The sequence below is a fragment of the Palaemon carinicauda genome, chromosome 4 (assembly GCF_036898095.1).
Source record: "Palaemon carinicauda isolate YSFRI2023 chromosome 4, ASM3689809v2, whole genome shotgun sequence".
Lineage (NCBI taxonomy): Eukaryota > Metazoa > Arthropoda > Malacostraca > Decapoda > Palaemonidae > Palaemon > Palaemon carinicauda.
In genome coordinates, this window is record NC_090728.1 from 186,637,376 (window position 1) to 186,657,468 (window position 20,093).

The window sequence follows — 20,093 nt, forward strand, 5'->3', positions numbered from 1 at the left end:
CCTTTTCTTGCCTGTGAAGTTGTATACTATTTTGAAAAACTTAGTAGTGAAATCTATTCCCTTATCTATAACTATGTGAAAGGAATCAGGTAAAGTAATAGTGGGGAAAAGAAAGTGAATGAATGGCATTATGGAAGTCAGATCCAAAGCATCGCTGTGTGTAATAGGCAAGAATTGTTCATCATACCTGACATATGTTATTCAAATATATCACGAGCGATTCATCCACGCCCTTCGTTTTTTAATTCACTAATATAAAAAGTATTAGTAGCTTTCAGGTATACTTCAAAAATTTGTTTTATTTTTACTCCACATTGATATTTTTTCTCGACCCCTTCAAGTCAGCCATTGAGCCAGATAATGAAGCAATTCTGCATAACACGAGAACACAGGTAGCTTCTTGTTGAGCTCTGTAGTAAACAGTGCTTAAAGAGCCTTCTCGTTATTTTTGGGTGTAGAGACACCGTCCCTATAAGTTAAGCCTATCTGCCAGTATATTCTGACGTCATAGAATGAACCTAGTTTAAAGCTCATGTTATAGCTAATGGGCCACTTGTAAATTACCTTCACAGTTTTCTCAGAAAAAAGATGTTACTCCATGCTTGGTGATGAACAGTATGTCACGACAGTCAAGGGACTCTTTAATTAATCCTTTAATGATTTTAGTTTTAGGAACACCGCTTTTATTTTGGAATATGAGTGTGCACGTGAGAGTTGTTCAGTCTAGGTATCTACCACGAACATGTCATCGTTCAGGTGCACACCTCTTTCTTTGGTGAAATTCCAACAAGAATGTTATCCTTCCAAGTTAAATCATTCCTTACTTTCTGGCTGAAAGTAAGGGTTTATTCACACAATACTGGCACACAAACGGACATGCACCTGACCGTATCCTATACAGCCTATGTATGTTTACACTGCACTGTTAAATCTCTAGCATTTACGGTCATAGTTTAATCCTGCTCTTCATACTGACAGCATCTTAAGCAAGTTTGATATGTTTTAAGAATTTTAGTATTAATGACTTGGCAGTGATAGTACAGTCAGCCCTCCATATCTGCAGGTTCGATATTTCACGACAGAACCGTATAACCTAGTAATAAAAAATCACATATTTGTGTCAAGTACTCTAGTGGTGTGACGATTTCAAACAGCTCGTGCTCCTTTGCACCTGGCTTGCTTCGCGCCACTTCCCTCTCCGCCCATCACATCCTATCTCACGCTGACGCAGCCTTAGTCTTGCATTCTCTCCTGCTTTGGTCCTTTTTGAGCTGAATCACATTTATACAATATACAGTAGTAGTACATACTCCTGTACAGTGCTTATATTTACCAGGTAATGCACTGTAGATGTGCGTTTCCCTACAGTACTGCACAAGAGACGATGCATCAATTGTGTCATGCGTCAAGACTGCGTAGAACTTCGTAGGAAAATGTTAGTGGTCTTTGTATGAAAAATATACACTTACTGTAGTTAACCTTATATACAGTATCATTGTATACATATTGTAGAGTACAGATTTACACTTTATACAGTATATTTCAAATATGTTTTCCCCATACAATGAACTATCCTTCAAGTTCATGAAATATTAAATATTTGAAAATTTCATTTTAATACTACTATACTGTAGTATATCAAATATTAAATGTCTGGGCTATAGCACAGCGAATTGGCCTGAGAGGCCATCGAGCGTTCTAGTGCAGTGGAGGAAAAAACCTGCGGTTATACTTAAGTAAGTGTTAAAGAGGTTGGACAGTAAGATGGAAGAAAGTGAGCCGGAATGGAGGTAAAGTAATAGAGTATGAAGCAAGTGTAGCTAGGGGCCAAATAAATGCTGCAAAGGCCCTTTAGTAATACTTGCAATGCATCACATTAGGTGCACAGATGGTACTGATACTTACATTGTCTTCCATTTATAGGGCTATACATGAAACTAGTGTATTTCACTCCTGTAGTACCATCTTACTGAACTCCTATTCAGCAATAAATTCATTCAGGTTTTTGTTTGAAATGCTGGTCCATATGCTCTAAATTCTATTTATTAATCTTACCTTTCTTTTTTTACACATTTCCTTGGACTTACTTTAGGACCTTATACTGCTACTGCTGTAATAGCTTTCTTAACTCATCCTCATGCAATCTGAGTTCTCTGCCTCTGGACAAGTCCTTTTTACAATTTCTGAATCAAGCCAAAAGTAGAGTAAGCACCTGAAAATCACTTGCAAAATGTAAGCCAAGAATGCAAATTTTAAATGATAAGAATGGTGGCTCGAGGAAGGTGGGGGTGCATTTTCAAAAAACCATTATTTGGGCTTTTACAATAGTCTGTTCTCAGTCTTTTGTATGTAGGGGTGAAATTTTAATTATTTATAGTATACATCTTCCTTTTTCAAATTAATAGCAAATAAATTGTAGGTAGTTTCATATAGAAAGTATCTTCATTCTTTTACAGTACAAATAATGAGTTATTGTTGACAAAATTAAAGAAAGTTAAGGTAGGAAAACTTTATTTATGCATCCACAAAATAAGAATATTCTTGCATTCACATACCAATAAATATATTAATTCATTTAAAATATTATGAAATCAACAAGGGTCATATAATAACAAGGTAGTAATTCTGAGCATAAAGGAAATGTAGAAATTCGGGGTAAGTCCAAAAAGGTACATTTCTAACGGACCTGCCAGATATCCCGATAATACATGTGTTATTTAAATATAAATAAAACAAACATTTCACGAGTATCAAATTGTGTCCAATGTTAGGGATGTGCCTTTATGCTAACCCCTCAACAACTATCTACAAATGTCACATACTTTGCAATGGGACACTGAACATTTAAAAGGTTTGCATTCCTAAATAAAGGTTAGAATTCAAAGAGAAACATAAGCTTATTCTTAAATTTTGAAACATCTGAAGTTACCTATTAAGCAAACAAGTCTTAAACAATACCAACCCAAGACTTAATACGATGAAAAATCTCCCAATTCTCTCATACATACAGTATAATCCATCAAATTCTCTTGTACATATGAAATATCAAATTTTTTACATAAATGATGTATGCAAATCTAAGTTGAATCCAATAAGTACAGTAGCTCAAAAAGAAACATATAACAGTACATTTAAGAGGGTAGTAGAGGCTATCATACCAAATAATGTTTATTTATTAAATACCTTCCTTATGGATTTTGCCAATCATTTGAATCCTACAGTCAAACCCACTGACCTTCCGTTCATTTCCTTAAATTATGCAATAATGAACCGACAGCCTACAAAGTGTAATAATAACAGACATCTTTGTAAAGTGTAAAAGTTGGATATATCTGATTGCCTAATCTTAACATCCTAGCAACGGTAGTAAAGGACTTCTGGGCCTTAATTGAATGAACACGACTAGCTGAAGCACTGCACAGGGCCTCCACCTGAGCACATACATATTGCACAATGCTGGCCTTCTTGTTAGATTCAAATAGTGTGTATGTATGCTTTTCATAGTCAATTTAGTATTTGAACTCCATTAATCTGTACATTGGTAGTTTTGGTAATTTTATAAATTACTGTGTTTATATATATATAGTAATTATAAATATATATATACCTATATATATATGTATGCATATTTATACATATATGTAAAACATGTAAATATATGTGTATATATATATCTTAGCTCTTTCTCACTCATCAGATAGTAAGAAAACTATTCTAGGCTATACTGTATACCAATCTCTTTCAAAAGTACTAAAATCAAGACTCTAGCTAAATTTCAAAAGTTTATGTAGAAAAGCGAAGACATGTCACCAAAGTTGAAATTATCCTTAATCTGAGGTGTTTAACTATAAAATTTCTTGATTGAACATTCAAAATATCTAGTTTTAATAACAGCAATCCAATATAATTATACACTGCAACTCTTTTAAAAGTTGACCTATAATCACTGTACAACAAGCTTGGTGATTGAGAAGCCATCACAGGCAGATATGAAAATAATATAGGTCAACTAACACTGAATTTTTCTTTTTTTTTTCTTTTACTTATGTCCAGAAAATGAAAATGCAAGGCCTAAATATATATAAAAAATTATTCCTAATCCCATGCAGGATATCAGCCTTTTCAAAACCCTTACACATTATGCACAATACATAAATAGAAAAAGTCATGCATTGCTACTTAATGGAAGTAGCAAGCTGGTTTACAAATATATAACAAAACTATAGTGATGCATGTATGAAGTGAAGAAATTTAATACAGTCTTATCGGAGACTTACAATAGATGAGTCGTCTCTTGAAATAATATGATATTCATGCTATACAAATGTGATGCAGGGAGGGGGGGGGGTTAAAAACATGAGATCAAATGCATTAACACTTCATACATAAGCTCAAACATGAAGAGAATATCAAGTCTTAAATATTTCTCAATGAAGTGCCACTTAAGCCCTGGTCAGTCGGTGAAGTTAGAAAATTGCAGTTAAATACACACACACAAAAGGCTTCCTGGCCAGCGCTTGTGAAACAAGTCTTGGAAATCCTGACCCTACTTTGAAGCAGAGAAGCCACGGTCTCTGAGATTACATCAAGATAGAGACATTATAAAAGAAAAAAAGGAAAAATAAAGGCCTAATACAAAGATGATTCTCTTTACACGATAAGTGAACTATTATTCTGATACAAAATATACAAGGGCATATGAATGGCAGGGATAAAAATATGTATTTTATCATGCAGCTTAGACTCAGCCATGATAAAAAACAATATGTACCTTCACTTGAGTATCAAAATGTGCTTCTCCATTCTTACCAATGGGAAGAATAAACCTGAAGGACAAAATGCCTTCGTTAAAAAATGACCTATTACAATGACATATCTAAAGATCTAAAGAAGAGCATAACAGTTAAGTTGCACCTTAGGCCAGTGGCACCCAAATTCAACAACCATATTATACAGGATCTACACATCAACCACCATCTTTTTGTGGACATCTGTATTACCAACTACTGCGCAAAATTCATCAAAGCTGATTTTGCCATCTTCATCTTTGTCAGCAAAGAGGATAGTTTTGTCCACTATTTGCTGAAGCTGAGTATCTTTCAAGTTATTCCCAACCATCATTTTTAACACCTGTAATAGAATAATGTTATGATGTAATTTACCCTTCCTGTAAAGTATATACTTTATATAATTGAATTTTGTGAGGCATGGTCTTTTAGACTTTTACTAATTACACAAACTGGAGGTTCAGCATTGGCGCGCTTTCAACCTTATGCTGTTAATCCTACAGTAATGCTGGTTTTGTACAGGGCAGTATAACAAAGGTAGAAGATTGGTTAATTATACAATGTTAGTGCCACTACTCATTAGTTCACATGAAGTGTGTCCAGTTTATAACCAGACCTACTTTTGTGTATAAAGTGATGTTAAAAATACTAACATACTGCAAAATGAGAAAAATGATATTTTAATTATAAAATAAATTTTTGAATATACTTACCCGGTGAATATATAATAGCTGCAACTCTGCGGCTCGACAGAAAACACACTCAAAAAACTCGCGAGCGATCGCTATGAAGGTTGCGGGTGTGCCCACCAGCGCCAACTGTCGGCCAGATACCACTCTTGCATGTAAACAAACCCTTCAATTCTTCTCGTCCCGCTGCGTCTCTATTGGGGAGGAAGGGAGGGTCATTTAATTTATATATTCACCGGGTAAGTATATTCAAAAATTTATTTTATAATTAAAATATCATTTTTAAATATTTAACTTAGCCGGTGAATATATAATAGCTGATTCACACCCAAGGCGGTGGGTAGAGACCAGAGTTAATTAAGTTTACAGCGTATAAGCTAAGAGTTTTTTCATTTTGACAGTTATCAATATAACAAAACCAAAATATATAGGTACCTGGTAAGGAAGTTGACTTAGACGAATACTCTGCCTTGTAAGTCTGTCTTCCTCACGGAGCCCAGCGATCCTCTTAGGATGCTGAAAGACTCCCAGGAGCTGAAGTATCAAGGGCTGCAACCCATACAACAGGACCTCATCAAACCCCTAATCTGGGCGCTCTCAAGAAATGACTTTGACCACCCGCCAAATCAACCAGGATGCGAAAGGCTTCTTAGCCTTCCGAACAACCCATAAAACAATATTAAAAACATTTCAAGAGACAGATTAAAAGGATATTGGAATTAGGGAAGTGTAGTGGTAGAACCCTCACCCACTACTGCATTCGCTGCTACGAATGGACCCAGTGTGTAGCAGTCCTCGTAAAGAGTCTGGACATCTTTCAAGTAAAATGACGCGAACACCGACTTGCTTCTCCAAAAAGTCGCGTCCATAATACTTTGCAGAGATTTATTTTGCTTGAAGGCCACAGAGGTTGCTATATCTCTAACTTCGTGCGTCTTAACCTTAAGCAAACATTGGTCTTTCTCGTTCAAGTGAGAATGAGCTTCTCGTATTAAAAAAATCTGATAAAATATGACAAAGCATTCTTTGACATAGGCAATGAAGGTTTCTTAACTGAGCACCATAATGCCTCAGATTTCCCTCGTAATGACTTAGTACGAGCTAAATCGAACTTAAGAGCTCTAACAGGACATAATACTCTTTCCAGTTCGTTGCCTACGATCTCTGATAAGCAAGGAATATCAAAAGATTTAGGCCAAGGACGAGAAGGCAGTTCATTTTTGGCCAGGAAACCAAGTTGAAGTGAACAAGTGGCTTTTTTCTGTAGAAAAGCCGATGTTCTTACTGAAGGCATGAAGTTCACTGACCCTTTTAGCCGAAGCCAAGCACACTAAGAAAAGTGTCTTGAGGGTGAGATCCTTCAGGGAGGCTGAATGTAATGGCTCAAACCTGTCTGACATGAGGAACCTTAGTACCACGTCTAAGTTCCATCCAGGAGTTGCCAAACGACGTTCCTTAGAGGTCTCGAAAGACTTAAGAAGATCTTGGAGATCTTTATTGTTGGAAAGATCTAAGCCTCTATGTCGAAAGACCGAAGCCAACATGCTCCTGTAGCCCTTAATCGTGGGAGCTGAAAGGGAGTGAACCTTTCTCAGATGTAAAAGAAAATCTGCGATTTGGGCTACAGAGGTACTGGACGAGGACACAGATGCTGACTTGCACCAGTCTCGAAAGACTTCCCACTTCGACTGGTATACTCTAATGGTAGAAGCTCTCCTAGCTCTTGCAATCGCACTGGCTGCCTCCTTCGAAAAGCCTCTAGCTCTTGAGAGTCTTTCGATAGTCTGAAGGAAGTCAGACGAAGAGCGGGGAGGCTTTAATGGACATTCTTTACGTGGGGCTGACGTAACAGATCTACCGTTAGAGGAAGACTTCTTGGAAAGTCTACCAGCCATTGAAGTACCTCGGTGCACCACTCTCTCGCGGGCCAGAGGGTAGCAACCAACGTCAACCTTGTCCCTTCGTGAGAGGCGAACTTCTGCAGTACCTTGTTGACTATCTTGAATGGTGGGAATGCATATAAGTCCAGAAAAGACCAATCCAGTAGAAACGCGTCTATGTAGATTGCTTCTGTATCTAGGACTGGAGAGCAATAGATTGGTAACCTTTTGGTCAACGAGGAGGCAAAGAGGTCTATGGTGGGTTGACCCCAAGTAGCCCAAAGACTCTTGCCCACGTCCTTGTGGATGGTCCATTCCGTGGGTATCACCTGACCCCTCCGACTGAGACAGTCTGCCAAGACGTTCAAGTCCCCCTGGATGAATCTCGTCAACAGGGAGATGCCTCGAATTCTTGACCATAAGAGAAGGTCCCTTGCGATCTCGAGCAGCGTGAAGGAGTGTGTGCCTCCTTGCTTGGAGATGTACGCCAAAGTTGTGGTGTTGTCTGAGTTGACCTCTACCACTTAGTTTTGAAGAAGCTTTCTAATATCATCAAGGCCAAGTGGACTGCTAATAGCTCCTTGCCGTTGATGTGCATGCTCTTCTGACTTGAGGTCCACAGACCCGAGCATTCCCGACCGTCCAGGGTCGCACCCCAACCCAAATCCGACGCGTCTGAGGACAACACGTGGTTTGGGTTCTTGACTGCTAGGGATAGTCCCTCTCTCAGACTGATATTGCTGTCCCACCATTTCAGGCATGCCTTTACTGGTTCGGAGACTGGGAATGATACCGTCTCCAATGTCTTGTCCTAGTTCCAGTGAGAGGCTAGATGGAACCGGAGAGGCAGAAGGTGAAGTCTCCCTAGTGAGACAAACTGCTCCAGGGATGAGAGAGTCCCTACGAGACTGTTCCAACTCCTGACTGAATAAACGTTTCGTTTCAGCATTAGTTGGACTTCGAGCAAGGCTTGACTGCGAATCTCCATCCCCAAATATAGAATAATCTGGGATGGGATCAGTTGGGACTTTTAGGTTGACCAAAAGTCCCAACTCCCTGGCCAGACTCAACGTCCAATGTAGATCCTGCAGACAGCGAAGACTGGACGATGCTCTGAGAAGCCAGTTGCCCAAGTACAGAGAGGCTCGGATCCCCGATAGATGGAGGGATTTTGCCACATTCCTCATGAGCCTCGTAAACACGAGAGGCGCAGGACTGAGGCCAAAGCACAGGGCTCGAAACTGGTACCCCACATTCCTGTAAACAAACCTCAGAAACGGTTGGGAATCCGGGTGTATAGGAATGTGGAAGTATGCCTCCTGAAGGTCGAGAGAGACCATCCAGTCGCCTTCCATAAATGCAGTCAAGACAGCCTGGTAGACTTCATCGTGAAGTTTGTCTTGACAATGAACACATTGAGCGCACTTGCCTCTTACGTACTCCTGCAGTGAACATGGCTGCCAAATCATTGGAGCCATCCCTGAGGGACTTGTTCCTGCAGAGAACGTGGCTGTCAGATCATTGGAGCCATCCCTGAAAGCCTTGTTTATGCATGACATAATTGTACAGCAAAACTTCAAAGGCTCGAAAATAGCTCTGAAGTCGACCTGTAAAATCTTGGGAGCGTCTCATGGCCAGGCGCCAGGGAGAGTCTATGAGGTTTGAGAAGTCTATCTGGGCAGAGGCAGGAACTCCCAAGCCGAGAACTTCTCTCGTGTCCTATCAGACTCTCGCTCTATAAGCCAGCTTAAAAGCAAGGGAAAGCAAAGGCTGTCTCCCCCAAACTCCTCCTGGTGATAAACCAGTCGCCTAGCAAACGTAAAGCTCTCTTAGAAGAGAGAGAGAGCACTAGCTTATAAAACAACGGCTTCGACGTAGCTAGGCCTAGTGTAAGCTCTGACGTTTAGGCGAACGAGGAGCAGCAGTTACAAAAAGATCCGGACAAAGATCCTTAAAAATCAGCATGATTTATTTAAAGTCCATAGAGGGCTAAGCAGCTTTAGGCTCCTCTCCGTCTGACAGAGTCCTCAAGGGAATATCAGTAGGAGGGGGAACAGCAACTTCCTCATCTGAAGGAACCTTGTCCGACAATAGCCGAGTCTCAAGCAAGGGAGAGACCTACCGTGGTGGCAATGCTTTACAAGCAGAGTCCACACGCACTGGTGCATTAGTAGCGGACCAGGACGCAACGTCATGTAACTGCTTGACAGTCTGTGAACTGTCAACAACAGGTGCGTGAGGACGCACAGCGTCCACTCGAGACTGCTTTGACCGCCTAGACTGAGCAGTCAAAACAACTTTAGAATGCGGAGGTTGACGCTCAGCGTCAAAACAAGTCAACTCCGATTGTTGGCGAATGTCCTGAACGTCAACAGGAGCATCAGCAAGTGGCCTAACGTCCAAATGTGGCTGAAAATCCACACGAGACCGCATCGAGTGCGGTTCTAAACAACCTGACTGACGTGACTTGGCTACGCCAACGTCAACAGGACGCACAAAGGAACGTTAGGGTGGCTGAAGGCCCGGATCTCTATGAGATAAACGGCTAGGCTCAACGGACTTATCGGCAGAATAGTCTTCCATAAGGGAGGCAAGCTTATTCTGCATGTCTTGCTGTACAACCCATTTAGGATCAACGGGAATGGTTGCGGTAAGAGACGAGGGTAACGTCTGTGACTGCAAAACCTTGCCTACAAAAAGACTCTCGGAGTCTGTGTTACGCTTTTGTTAGGCGGCGAGCAGTCTTCCGATGACTGCATAGGGTCAGAGCTGTCCTAATAGTTAAAACCAGGACGCTGGACCTGGACTGACTTTCGCTTAAAGGGCCTCGAAACCTTGTTCCACGGTTTCTTATGCGAAAAGCCTTCGGATGACGAGGAGAAAATCGTCTCTCTCGCCTTATGGTAGGGGTGATCTTGGTAAGATACACCTGATACCATAGAGGGAACGTCTGTTCGCTGATCAAGGCCTCTCGAACCCATAAGTCGTACGACATTACTTCTCCCCTGGGCTTGGGAGCTTGCAAGAGGTCCCGGACTAGGCGAACGACAGGCACGAACAGACGAACCCTCGGTCGCAACACTGATAACACTGCGCAATATCACTTTATCACTACGATTTTCTGTTTTGCACTTATTTCACTGAAATCGAATTTTTTAACAATTCACATTAGGTATGAATAAAACTGATTTCTACCTGAAGCACGCAATTCTACCCTCATCAAAAGGTTGTAATTGCGAAATCAGTCGTATAATGTAAGCACATTAATACCAGCAAAAAACAGTAAACATATTTCAAGATAAAAAACTCAGTGGCTGGGGAAGAGACTAAACACTAGTTCATTCAAAACTACGTTTTCAATCTCTCACCGTACAGTGCCTTGGGACGAGAATAAAAACTAAAAAAGTTTTATCTTTTCTCCCCGTACAGAGACTAGGGACGTGAGTAACTCGAGAACAACGTTACTCGCTTGGGACGAGATAAAGATCGGAACGTTCTCTCTCCTCTCTCTCTCTCTCTCCGTCTCTCTCTCTCTTGATTTCGCACCGAAGAGAAGAGCCCACTTACCTTTCGTCAATAAACAGGTTATTTGACCAAAGGAAAAAAAAAAAAAACTGAAAGGTTTTTCAATTAAAAGTTCCTTTAAAATAGTCTTTAAAACATTTAAGCTTTGAAAGAAAAAAGAACAAAACGTCAGAATCGATTTACTCTTTCTGCAAAGTGAAACCGTGATACTCTCTCTCTCTATCGTAACGATAGAGCGCAAACTGCGTAGCATAAATAAACTAAACGTTAGTTCATCTTTGAAACAGTAAGAAGACTATTCAAAGAAAAAACTATCATAAAATATTTACTAAAAATATTTCATTTAATAAGTTTTAAATCATTAGCTCTGTAAAAGTTATTTACGATTGAAAAGGGCTCAACGTTGTTTAACTTCGGTTTCCAAGTTAGGACCGCCTACTCTCAGGAAAGGTCGCATATAAACAAATCATTAAAATTTATTTTGATGTTTATTATAAATGGAAAGCTAATCGAAGAGGCCTAATAAAGGCGGTTGAGATATAAAATATATAGAGGAAAATCTATAATTAATTTATAACGTGATAAGATAATTGCTAAAAGCCTAAAACACACTTCCGTCTAAGGGAAGGGTCGGCCATTTAAAAGTCAAAGAAAGTCCATACTCTCTCTCGTCATCAAAAATTAAATCTATCCAAAAACGAGTTCAAGATTTAAGATGAAGATAAAACACCTGCACTGCGAAAGCTCAAACCAAAATGAAGTACTTCACCAAATATGTTGAGAAAACTCCAGGTTCTACAGCGAGTATTGATATGTCTTGTCGTCAACGTCGACAGAGAAGAATTGAAGGGTTTGTTTACATGCAAGAGTGGTATCTGGCCGACAGTTGGCGCTGGTGGGCACACCCGCAACCTTCATAGCGATCGCTCGCGAGTTTTTTGAGTGTGTTTTCTGTCGAGCCGCAGAGTTGCAGCTATTATATATTCACCGGCTAAGTTAAATATTTAAAAACAGCATTTCTAATTAGGTCCATTAATTCTTGGCTTTGTAGCAAATAGGGACAAACAACACCAGAGTATAATTGGAAGTTAACACTGTTTGTGCAAGCTCCTTAAATCTCAAATGTTACGAATATGTCTCTACACCGTTAGTGGAGAGAAAATTCTCATGGATCAAACACCCCTATAGCTGCAATTCATCATCAAAAAATGCAACCAGAAAACTTACCAAAATTTACATGGCTGATTAATTTACTTGATAGTGCGTAACCAAAAAAGATTGTTTCAAGAGTTATGAGAGAAATTACTTGAACAGTTTTTCTCAAGTTATATGCAATTAATTGAATTGGTTGATCGATGTCAATTTGGATGTTCCCAAGACATCACTCAAAATGCAAATGAACAAGATAATCACTTTCAATGTGACTATTCCATAAAGTTATAAAGTAATATCACATCTGCATATGGTTTCAGATACAAGAATTTATTAATTTATTACTCATTATGCTCTATGATAGTTATCCACCGAGTTCAAATAAACCAAGCTTATCTTTGACTTAAACATTCTGTGATCAAACATGATGTATAATTCAATCTTTTCAATTTTATTCTAAGATTATTATAGGAAAAAAACCAGGTCTGATTATAGATTTGGGTTTATGTTAATGAGACGGGACAAGCATATTTTCAAAATATTTTCTTAATTTTTACCGTCCAGTAATTATAATTCTTTGAAAAATTACTGTGAAACGTTGAAAATTGGACAATTAGATTAAATTTAATTTCATTATTTATTTAGGCTAAATCATCAAATATCCACTAGTCGACCCATAGTGGCCAATTCAAAGGGAAGCTAAACCACTTAAAAGATTGTTTTTAATGGTCATTAGTAATCCAGTTAATATACTAAGTACTGCCTTTAGTGTTTTATTACAAACTAGGAAATTTATGAGACTAGTGCAAACTGTTAAATTAACCCTTTTACCCCCAAGCTACTTGGAACTTTCCAACCCTTAACCCCCAGGGTTTTTTTTTTTTTCAAGCACATTTTACAATATATTTTCTTTTAAATTGCTCTAACAGCCTTAGTTTTTGTCATAGAGAGGTCAGGTTGGTCTCATTCTTTTGGAAAATGCCTGAAGTTTCTCATAAAATTATCAAAAACATGAAAAAAAATGTGAATAGCAGTTTTTTGCAAGGACGTACCGGTACGTCCATGGGGGCAAAGGGATGAGTTTTGTGAAACGTACCAGTATGTCCATTGAGGGTAAAAGGGTTAAATGAGGACAAAACACAGCACTAATACAAAATGTTATTAGGAAGGACAATTTCAGGAGCCTAATAATTAATGACAGGATTGCAGTTACAAAGTTTTAAGTTTACTGCTTCAAAGAAGGGAAAATTTAGTCTTTATTAAAAAAAAAAAATTATAAGCAGTGAGAAACTGACAAATTATATTCCCCTGATTCCCTTCAATCATTTTTATCTTCAGTGAAATTTTCTCAAAGTATAAGGTATGATTGCATAACAGTTATATAAAACATTCATGACTCACCTGGAATAATTCTCCATTTGAAATGAAGCCATCATTATCCATGTCATATATACGGAAAGCAAATCTCATCTTACTCTCTTTGTCACCTTTCACACTGAACTGTGACATACCCTGAATGAATTCTGTAAGTAAATGAAAAATTAATCCAGAGGTATTGGAAAAGATTTCAATAAAGAAAAGTAATAAAATGCTACATAAACAGTAATACACTATAAGTACAGTACTTAAAAAAACCTAATGTGTTTATATGGAAAAGAAAAAATACGTACAGAATTTGAAAAAAAAAATTAAGGTAATCTAACAACACAAGTGAAGGTCATAAAAATCTTTATTCTACTCAAAATTACTCTGCTTTACTCACAGTTAACATCTTTTCTGCTGCGAAAAACATGATTATGAAATAAAAATTATCACAAATAATATTCACAATAATACAGAATCCTTTGTTTTCAATTAAACGATTCTAATTCTGCAACTTAGTGGTACAGGAAACCACCTATTTCAATCTTAATAATCAAGACAGTGAGAAGAGCAAGTTAAAAGACTGGTTGGACAGTAAAATGGAGAGGTGATAAAATAAGAGATGCTAATTCCACGATGAAAATAGAAAAAATAAAATACGATACATTTTGAGTCAAACTGGTCGAATCATCTTCGCAAGATCGAGAATGCCTTTGCCAATGAAACTGCTGAAATCATGTGACTTCAGTCCACTATTCTCTCCTTAACCTAAGATGATGCAACAACACACTTTGGCATCATCCGTTCATGTAACCATAAGTGTTGCATAGGAAATTTATTCATCTCCTCCTCCTACGCCTATTGACTCAAAGGGCCTCGGTTAGATTTTGTCAGTCGTCTTTGTCTTGAGCTTTTAAATCAATACTTCTCAGTTAAAAGTTTAGGGAAATAATCTCTCTTTATTCATCTAAAGCCATTTTCAGTTTCTATCGTTATTCCTTTGTTAGATATGTTAGAAATGCCACCATTAGTACTATTGCTTGACACATGACGACATAGCTCACTAGCTAAAAGCCACAAGCCTCACTGATTTTGTCATGTCTGGGATCACCAGAAGGTCAACATGGATTTATTTAAAAAAGAGGAACCATGTTGATAAAAATTTCTCAATTTACTGAGCTGGTATACAGGCTTTGAATTTTTTTGGCGAGGGGAAATTTTAATTCACAGATTACCCCCAATTGAAATTTTAAAACATGTCAAAAAATGATGACAAATAGATTACATTCACTTAGCACATGTTGGTTGCAATAACAGCAGTAACAAAACACATTTAACGAGATTTGACGAGAAGGGGTCTACAAACTTCTATAGCAAATCAAGCAATCAGATTGTCTACAAGTGTGATTAAGGTAGCTCGATGGATGGTTGCCATCATGGTACTCGGAATTTCAAGTTTATCAGGCCTCACTCAGAGTGAGATGGTTATCAGTGGCATATGATGCCTCTGTTTATGTCTGATCTTAAGCACGTTCCTTATCTTTGCTACTCATCAGTGATCTTTTAACGATGTCCCTCAACCGAATCTCTGAGAGTAGACTTTTTTTTTCTTTTACCATATACTGTACACGAGGTTGCTTTCAGTAAAGTGGAATGAAAAGATTTAACAACTGAGAAACCTGAAGCAACTGGAATCGGTGTAAAAAACAATAATATTAATTCTATGATATTGTAATCTGCAGTTAAAATTTGTGCTAAACACAATTCGGTTTTAGACAACAGTACCTAAAGCACAAAATAGTATTACTACTTTTTATCCTCTTTGATGCAGAATTCGTCTGTAAAGAAAAGTTACGCTGGTGTGAAGCTCCCCTGTACCTAGCATTCATTCCAGCATATAACAAGAGCAACTGGTTCACCCTAAAGGTGAAAGGGAAGAAAATAGCTAGAAACTCTACCTCTTCTAAACTTCTGCAGCAACTGCTATCTTAGACAAGATGCTACTTGTCCCATAAAGGACCTAGGGTTACAATATGACTTGTTGAGTAGCTACCACATGAGGGATAAGGTTATCCAGGGACTTCCAGTAAGCTCAGTGCATGCATTTTACTTCTGTGCACCCCTTCTGAGCTGTTCATCTGCTCCAGGTGTACCCCGTCCTCCTGGAATTCGTCTATGGTATAACCCCTGGAGGAGGAATTAAGAGTGCAACAACTGGAAGGCAAAATTCAATCAGCCACAAGGCCAGATATTCCTGGAGAAATCGTTAGTTTGGTTGTCCATGCAGGAGCAGTTTCCATGACAATGTTAGTTTCAGAGGATGATGATAACATTCAGTCTAACGTTCTTGGTCATGCACTACTTCCCTCCGTCTGCCAGCACGGATGATCAATGTGCTATCATCATCATCACCTGGTTCTTCATTTCTGCTATGTTACACATAGAAAATGATTCCCAGATCATGGTAAAAGGAGGTAAACTGTGTCTTGTTCCTAGAGCATTGCCTCCTGGATGACTACAGGACAAATTAATTGTCAAGAAAATCTTCAGGCGAGTATTTCGGTTAACTAGGTATGAAAAAGGGAAGTGAAAGCTCAAGGCGTAAGACAAGACTCAAGCTCTGGCTTTGAACTAGAACTAAACCCTGGAGAAAGAGGAAAGATTCTGATGAATCTAAGGATGGGTATCTTAGATGTACGCATCCTTCAGATTCGGCGAGCTATAGGAGCATTCTTCCTGATGGCAGACTAACCGTTAATTGCAGCATTTCTTTTGAATGAAAGAACGATTAACAGTTCTAAGTTGAGAACCTCACCAGAAACGTTGACCACAAAGAACCAGAGAACTGTATAAAAGACTTAAAAGTAGTTCCTCTCCCTTGTGAGAAAGTCCATGACTTCTGTTGTTTGGGAACGTTGAGCTGTGGGTCGAGGTAAAGTATATGACTGCACCCCACCAAAGATTAAACAGGAAGCTGCTTGGCTGATCAGATCTCCACTTTTGGCACTGAAAAGATGCACATAGGTAAAGGAGTCAAAGGGTTCTGGGAATAACCCGAGGCAGGAAAGAGACAATGGTGGCTTCCAATGTCCTGACCACGAGCAAGAGACCTAGCAGTGGTACCAAAACCCTCCTGAAGGGATTCCTCATCGATACAAAGCAAAGGGATGGGTCAATGTCTCTTGAAACTAGGTCCGATTGTTCATCTTATGCTTTGGCGTCTTCAGTCCTACTATTTGGGTCTGACCCTCCCTTACTGGGATATCAGATCAAATGCACCGCTTAGCCGCTCTGCCAAGTAAAGTGGGAGAAGTCTAATGCCCAGGAGGAAAAGGACATTGTCCCTTTATTCTTTTCATTAGAGTATGCGCTCGTTCTCATAAACAAACCGAGCATGGATAGTGGGTGCATAAGTTCCTGTACAATGTGCTGATTCGTCTATTTGGAGAAGGAGACACTCCCAGTATATACCATGGTACCTTGCGAACAAAGTGAGCGTAATTGAATTTCTTATCCCTGGGCAAGGTTCTTGGAACCATACTTTATCTGCTACGGAAGGAGAAATAGTAAGAGACTGTTACACAAGGTATCGATCGGTGTTCCTGAACTTCTGTGACTTGATCTTGACCCTCATCAAAGAATCCTTCCTAACTTAGTTACTGAAGCACCCAGGAACGTCCCGAGGCGGGAGAGGGATGGGGATGGCTGCCGATATCCTGACCAGCAGTGCTTATGCTCAGTCTCGTACAACACCGGCCACTGGTAATAGCGGCGCAAGCTCATATATACCTTACAGAAAACTTCATCCTCTTGGGATTTGGTTTAGTAAAGCAATACTCCTCCCACAAAACCATGCAAAGGAATTGGTCAGTCTCAAAACACTGCTATGTTGGTTGTCCTGTTCTTTGGTGACCTCACCTTCCTTTTTAGGGTGGTCAGAGCACTGGGAAAAAACAGGAACAGGTAAATTAGTTCCTGGGACAAAGTAACAATCACTGTTACCAATCACATGCTTCTCAATCGTTGCCAACAACTGCTCAGTTCCCGATCACCATGAGATACCACAAGCTTTCCTATTACCACCAGAAACTGTAGACTTTCCTATCGCAACCAGCGAGCACAAGATTCTTAATTGCAACCAATGATCTCAAGTTTCTTAATAGCAGCGAGCAGCCAAACTCTTTGGTTAACGCATATCGTGGAGAACAACCTTGAGCTGATCTGTCTTTAAGGGAAGGAATATAATCGGAATGTGGCCTTGAAGACGAAACATATGCCAAGGCAAATGGAAACCTTGGCACTTGTAAGGGTAAGATCACAGAATCTGTACAAGTAATGAAAACGGTCCTAGGTTCTTCTTTATAGTATCCTATAATGGAAGAGCTGGGACAGTGGTGATGCTAAAAGTGGGGTGATCATAAGGTCACTACTTGAAAAAGTGAAGTGAAGTGTCCGATTGTGTAGCGTCAAGCAAGTCCGGTTAACACCTGAACCTCATACTTATTACTCTTAGGGAAGAAAGCACTTCCAGTATGTAACCTCTGAAACTAACTAAATACCCCTTCCCAGAAAGATATATTACCAGTATGTACCATCTTCCCACACGTATACTGGGAGAGATCAGTTGGGGTGTTTTTGTTACCTGGCTCTATTGGACACCGAAGATATTCTGGAACTCGAGGCACAAGTCATTAGCACGTGAAGATTGTGCTCGTGCTGGTTCTCTTACAAGTGTAGGTGTTCTTGCGCTTGATCGTACATCTTTTAGAACTCGTGAACTTTCTTCAGAGATCATAAACTTATAGAGGTTTTCATGAATCATCATCGCATAGAATGGGAATGGTGGGCTGCCACCTTTACGCGTGGGGAAGGTGTTCATCGCTTATGATCGAGAGCCAGAACACTTAATCTTTGAAGTCGACCACCTCAAGAGAACTCATGGTAGACTTGAAGTTTTAGTGTGAATAATAGGTTACCAAAGTTTCCAGGAACATGTGTACTGTAGTAGGAGAAGGACGAGAGCACTGTGACAAGGGCATGAACAAATACTTTTTACCTCAACGTCTTCCCAAGGGAAGAATTTTGAACAGCGACTTTGGCGACTTCTTTCTTGACAGGCTCCACATCCAAAGATTCAGCTGTCGTCTCGAACTCTGCAACAGGTTAAGGAGAAGCAGTGTGTACCACAAACTTTTGGCAGATACCGCTTCTCTCTCTTACGTGAGAGAGAGAGATCATCAGAGAAGAAGGCCCAATGGGTAGTGTGCACGCTCATTCTGTGGCTGACCACTAGTGTGTATGCTCAGTCTATACGAGTTGTGAGAACCAATGTTTCTGCTATGGAACAACTCACTATCCTCGCTCACCCAGGCACAAGACCAAGCACAGAGAAGAGGTGTGAAAACAACATTGAGGCACTCCCTAGGGTTGTGTGCACTGATATTTCTTCCTGCTAAGCGACAAATCTTGGCGCTCATACAAGAATGGAGGTTCCTAGAACTCATGCATTACTCTATCGATCGGACTTCCTGATGACATCATGAAGAAATGAAATTTTAAATTTGACTTCTCCTGAGTAGAGTAGGCCAATGACAACACACTTGCAGGGCAAAGAACATTAAAATGTCTGGATGAGGATGCTGAGATATACATCAGTACTCTTTGGCGGCTGAGGTCAAAGTGAAGGTAGCGCTACCTGCTGGGTGGATTGGCCCTATCTGCCACCTAACAGCCAGCTTGTTAAAAAGCCCAACAGCCATTCCAGCTTTACTAAAATCATATTCCTTCTATCAAAGCTCGAAGGTTTGTGTTATACGTAGGAACACAATACAAGTAAAGTTGGGTATGCTTGTTACTTTGCTTCTATACTCATTTAATGTTAATAGTGAACCCCATGGTGTTAACAGCTTGGTTTTATCTCCCATACCTTAGTGTCAGAAATGTCTTGCACCAGCCACCTCTCAGACATCTTTAAGAGAACGTAATTGTGGTTAAATTTAGTATGTTAGATGTAATGAAAATGGAAAATTTCATAATTTTAAGGGATATTGACATTCCAAGCTCCCAGTGACTATCAATATTAACAACAAGGCGAGTCCAAAGAAATATATTTTATCCGTAGTTTATCATTTGTTTTCCTTCCATAAATGCCAAAAACAAATTGGACTGTATTAGTGTCTCAGATTTCTGGTCAATAACCAGACAAAAGTTTTGGGGATCAGCAGGCAGGTAGAATTCAAGCATTCCAGGAGGATATCTAAATTCAAGAGAGGCCTGAACAAAAGGTTGCTCATGAAATTTGTATGATCCACCAGCTGCTTAAGGGTCAATATGAATTAGGGTTGGGAATTCAAGCCCCACTCACAAAGTAGAAAATCTTTCATTAGCGTTCACAACCTCACGACGCTTATACAGTGATGTGTCGCATTCCAATGCTGAGAGAGCAGTGCCCTATTCTGACAATGTCTCTACAAAAGTTGGGGCTACCAAACAAAGCCTTTAGCTTGTTCATGTCCTTCCAGTTCAAAGAACTTAAGCTTAAGTTTTATATTATAAATCTTCTTAGTAAATGTACAGTACTGAGAACTCTTAGACCCAAACATAACTCTCTGAAATCTTCGGCAGATTTATCACCTCTCTCTCCTGCCTTGGCCACATTTACTGAGAGACAATGTTCACTGGTTAGTCCCGTGGCCTTA

The 20,093-nt window shown here is 39.4% G+C and overlaps 1 protein-coding gene across 2 annotated transcripts in view; it reads right to left on the bottom strand.

Annotated features, from left to right (window-relative positions):
- Nucleotides 1-2,494: 2,494 nt before the first annotated feature.
- The window catches only part of LOC137640272 (calcineurin subunit B type 2), a 98,128-nt gene continuing 80,529 nt past the window's right edge, over nt 2,495-20,093 (bottom strand). For both annotated transcript variants that reach the window (XM_068372870.1, XM_068372871.1), the window contains 2 exons: nt 13,435-13,556; nt 2,495-5,130 (listed from right to left, as the gene is read on the bottom strand). In XM_068372870.1, the coding sequence (XP_068228971.1) occupies nt 4,960-5,130; nt 13,435-13,556 (293 nt within the window). In that variant the 3' untranslated portion in view covers nt 2,495-4,959. The remainder of the gene's footprint in view (nt 5,131-13,434; nt 13,557-20,093) is intronic.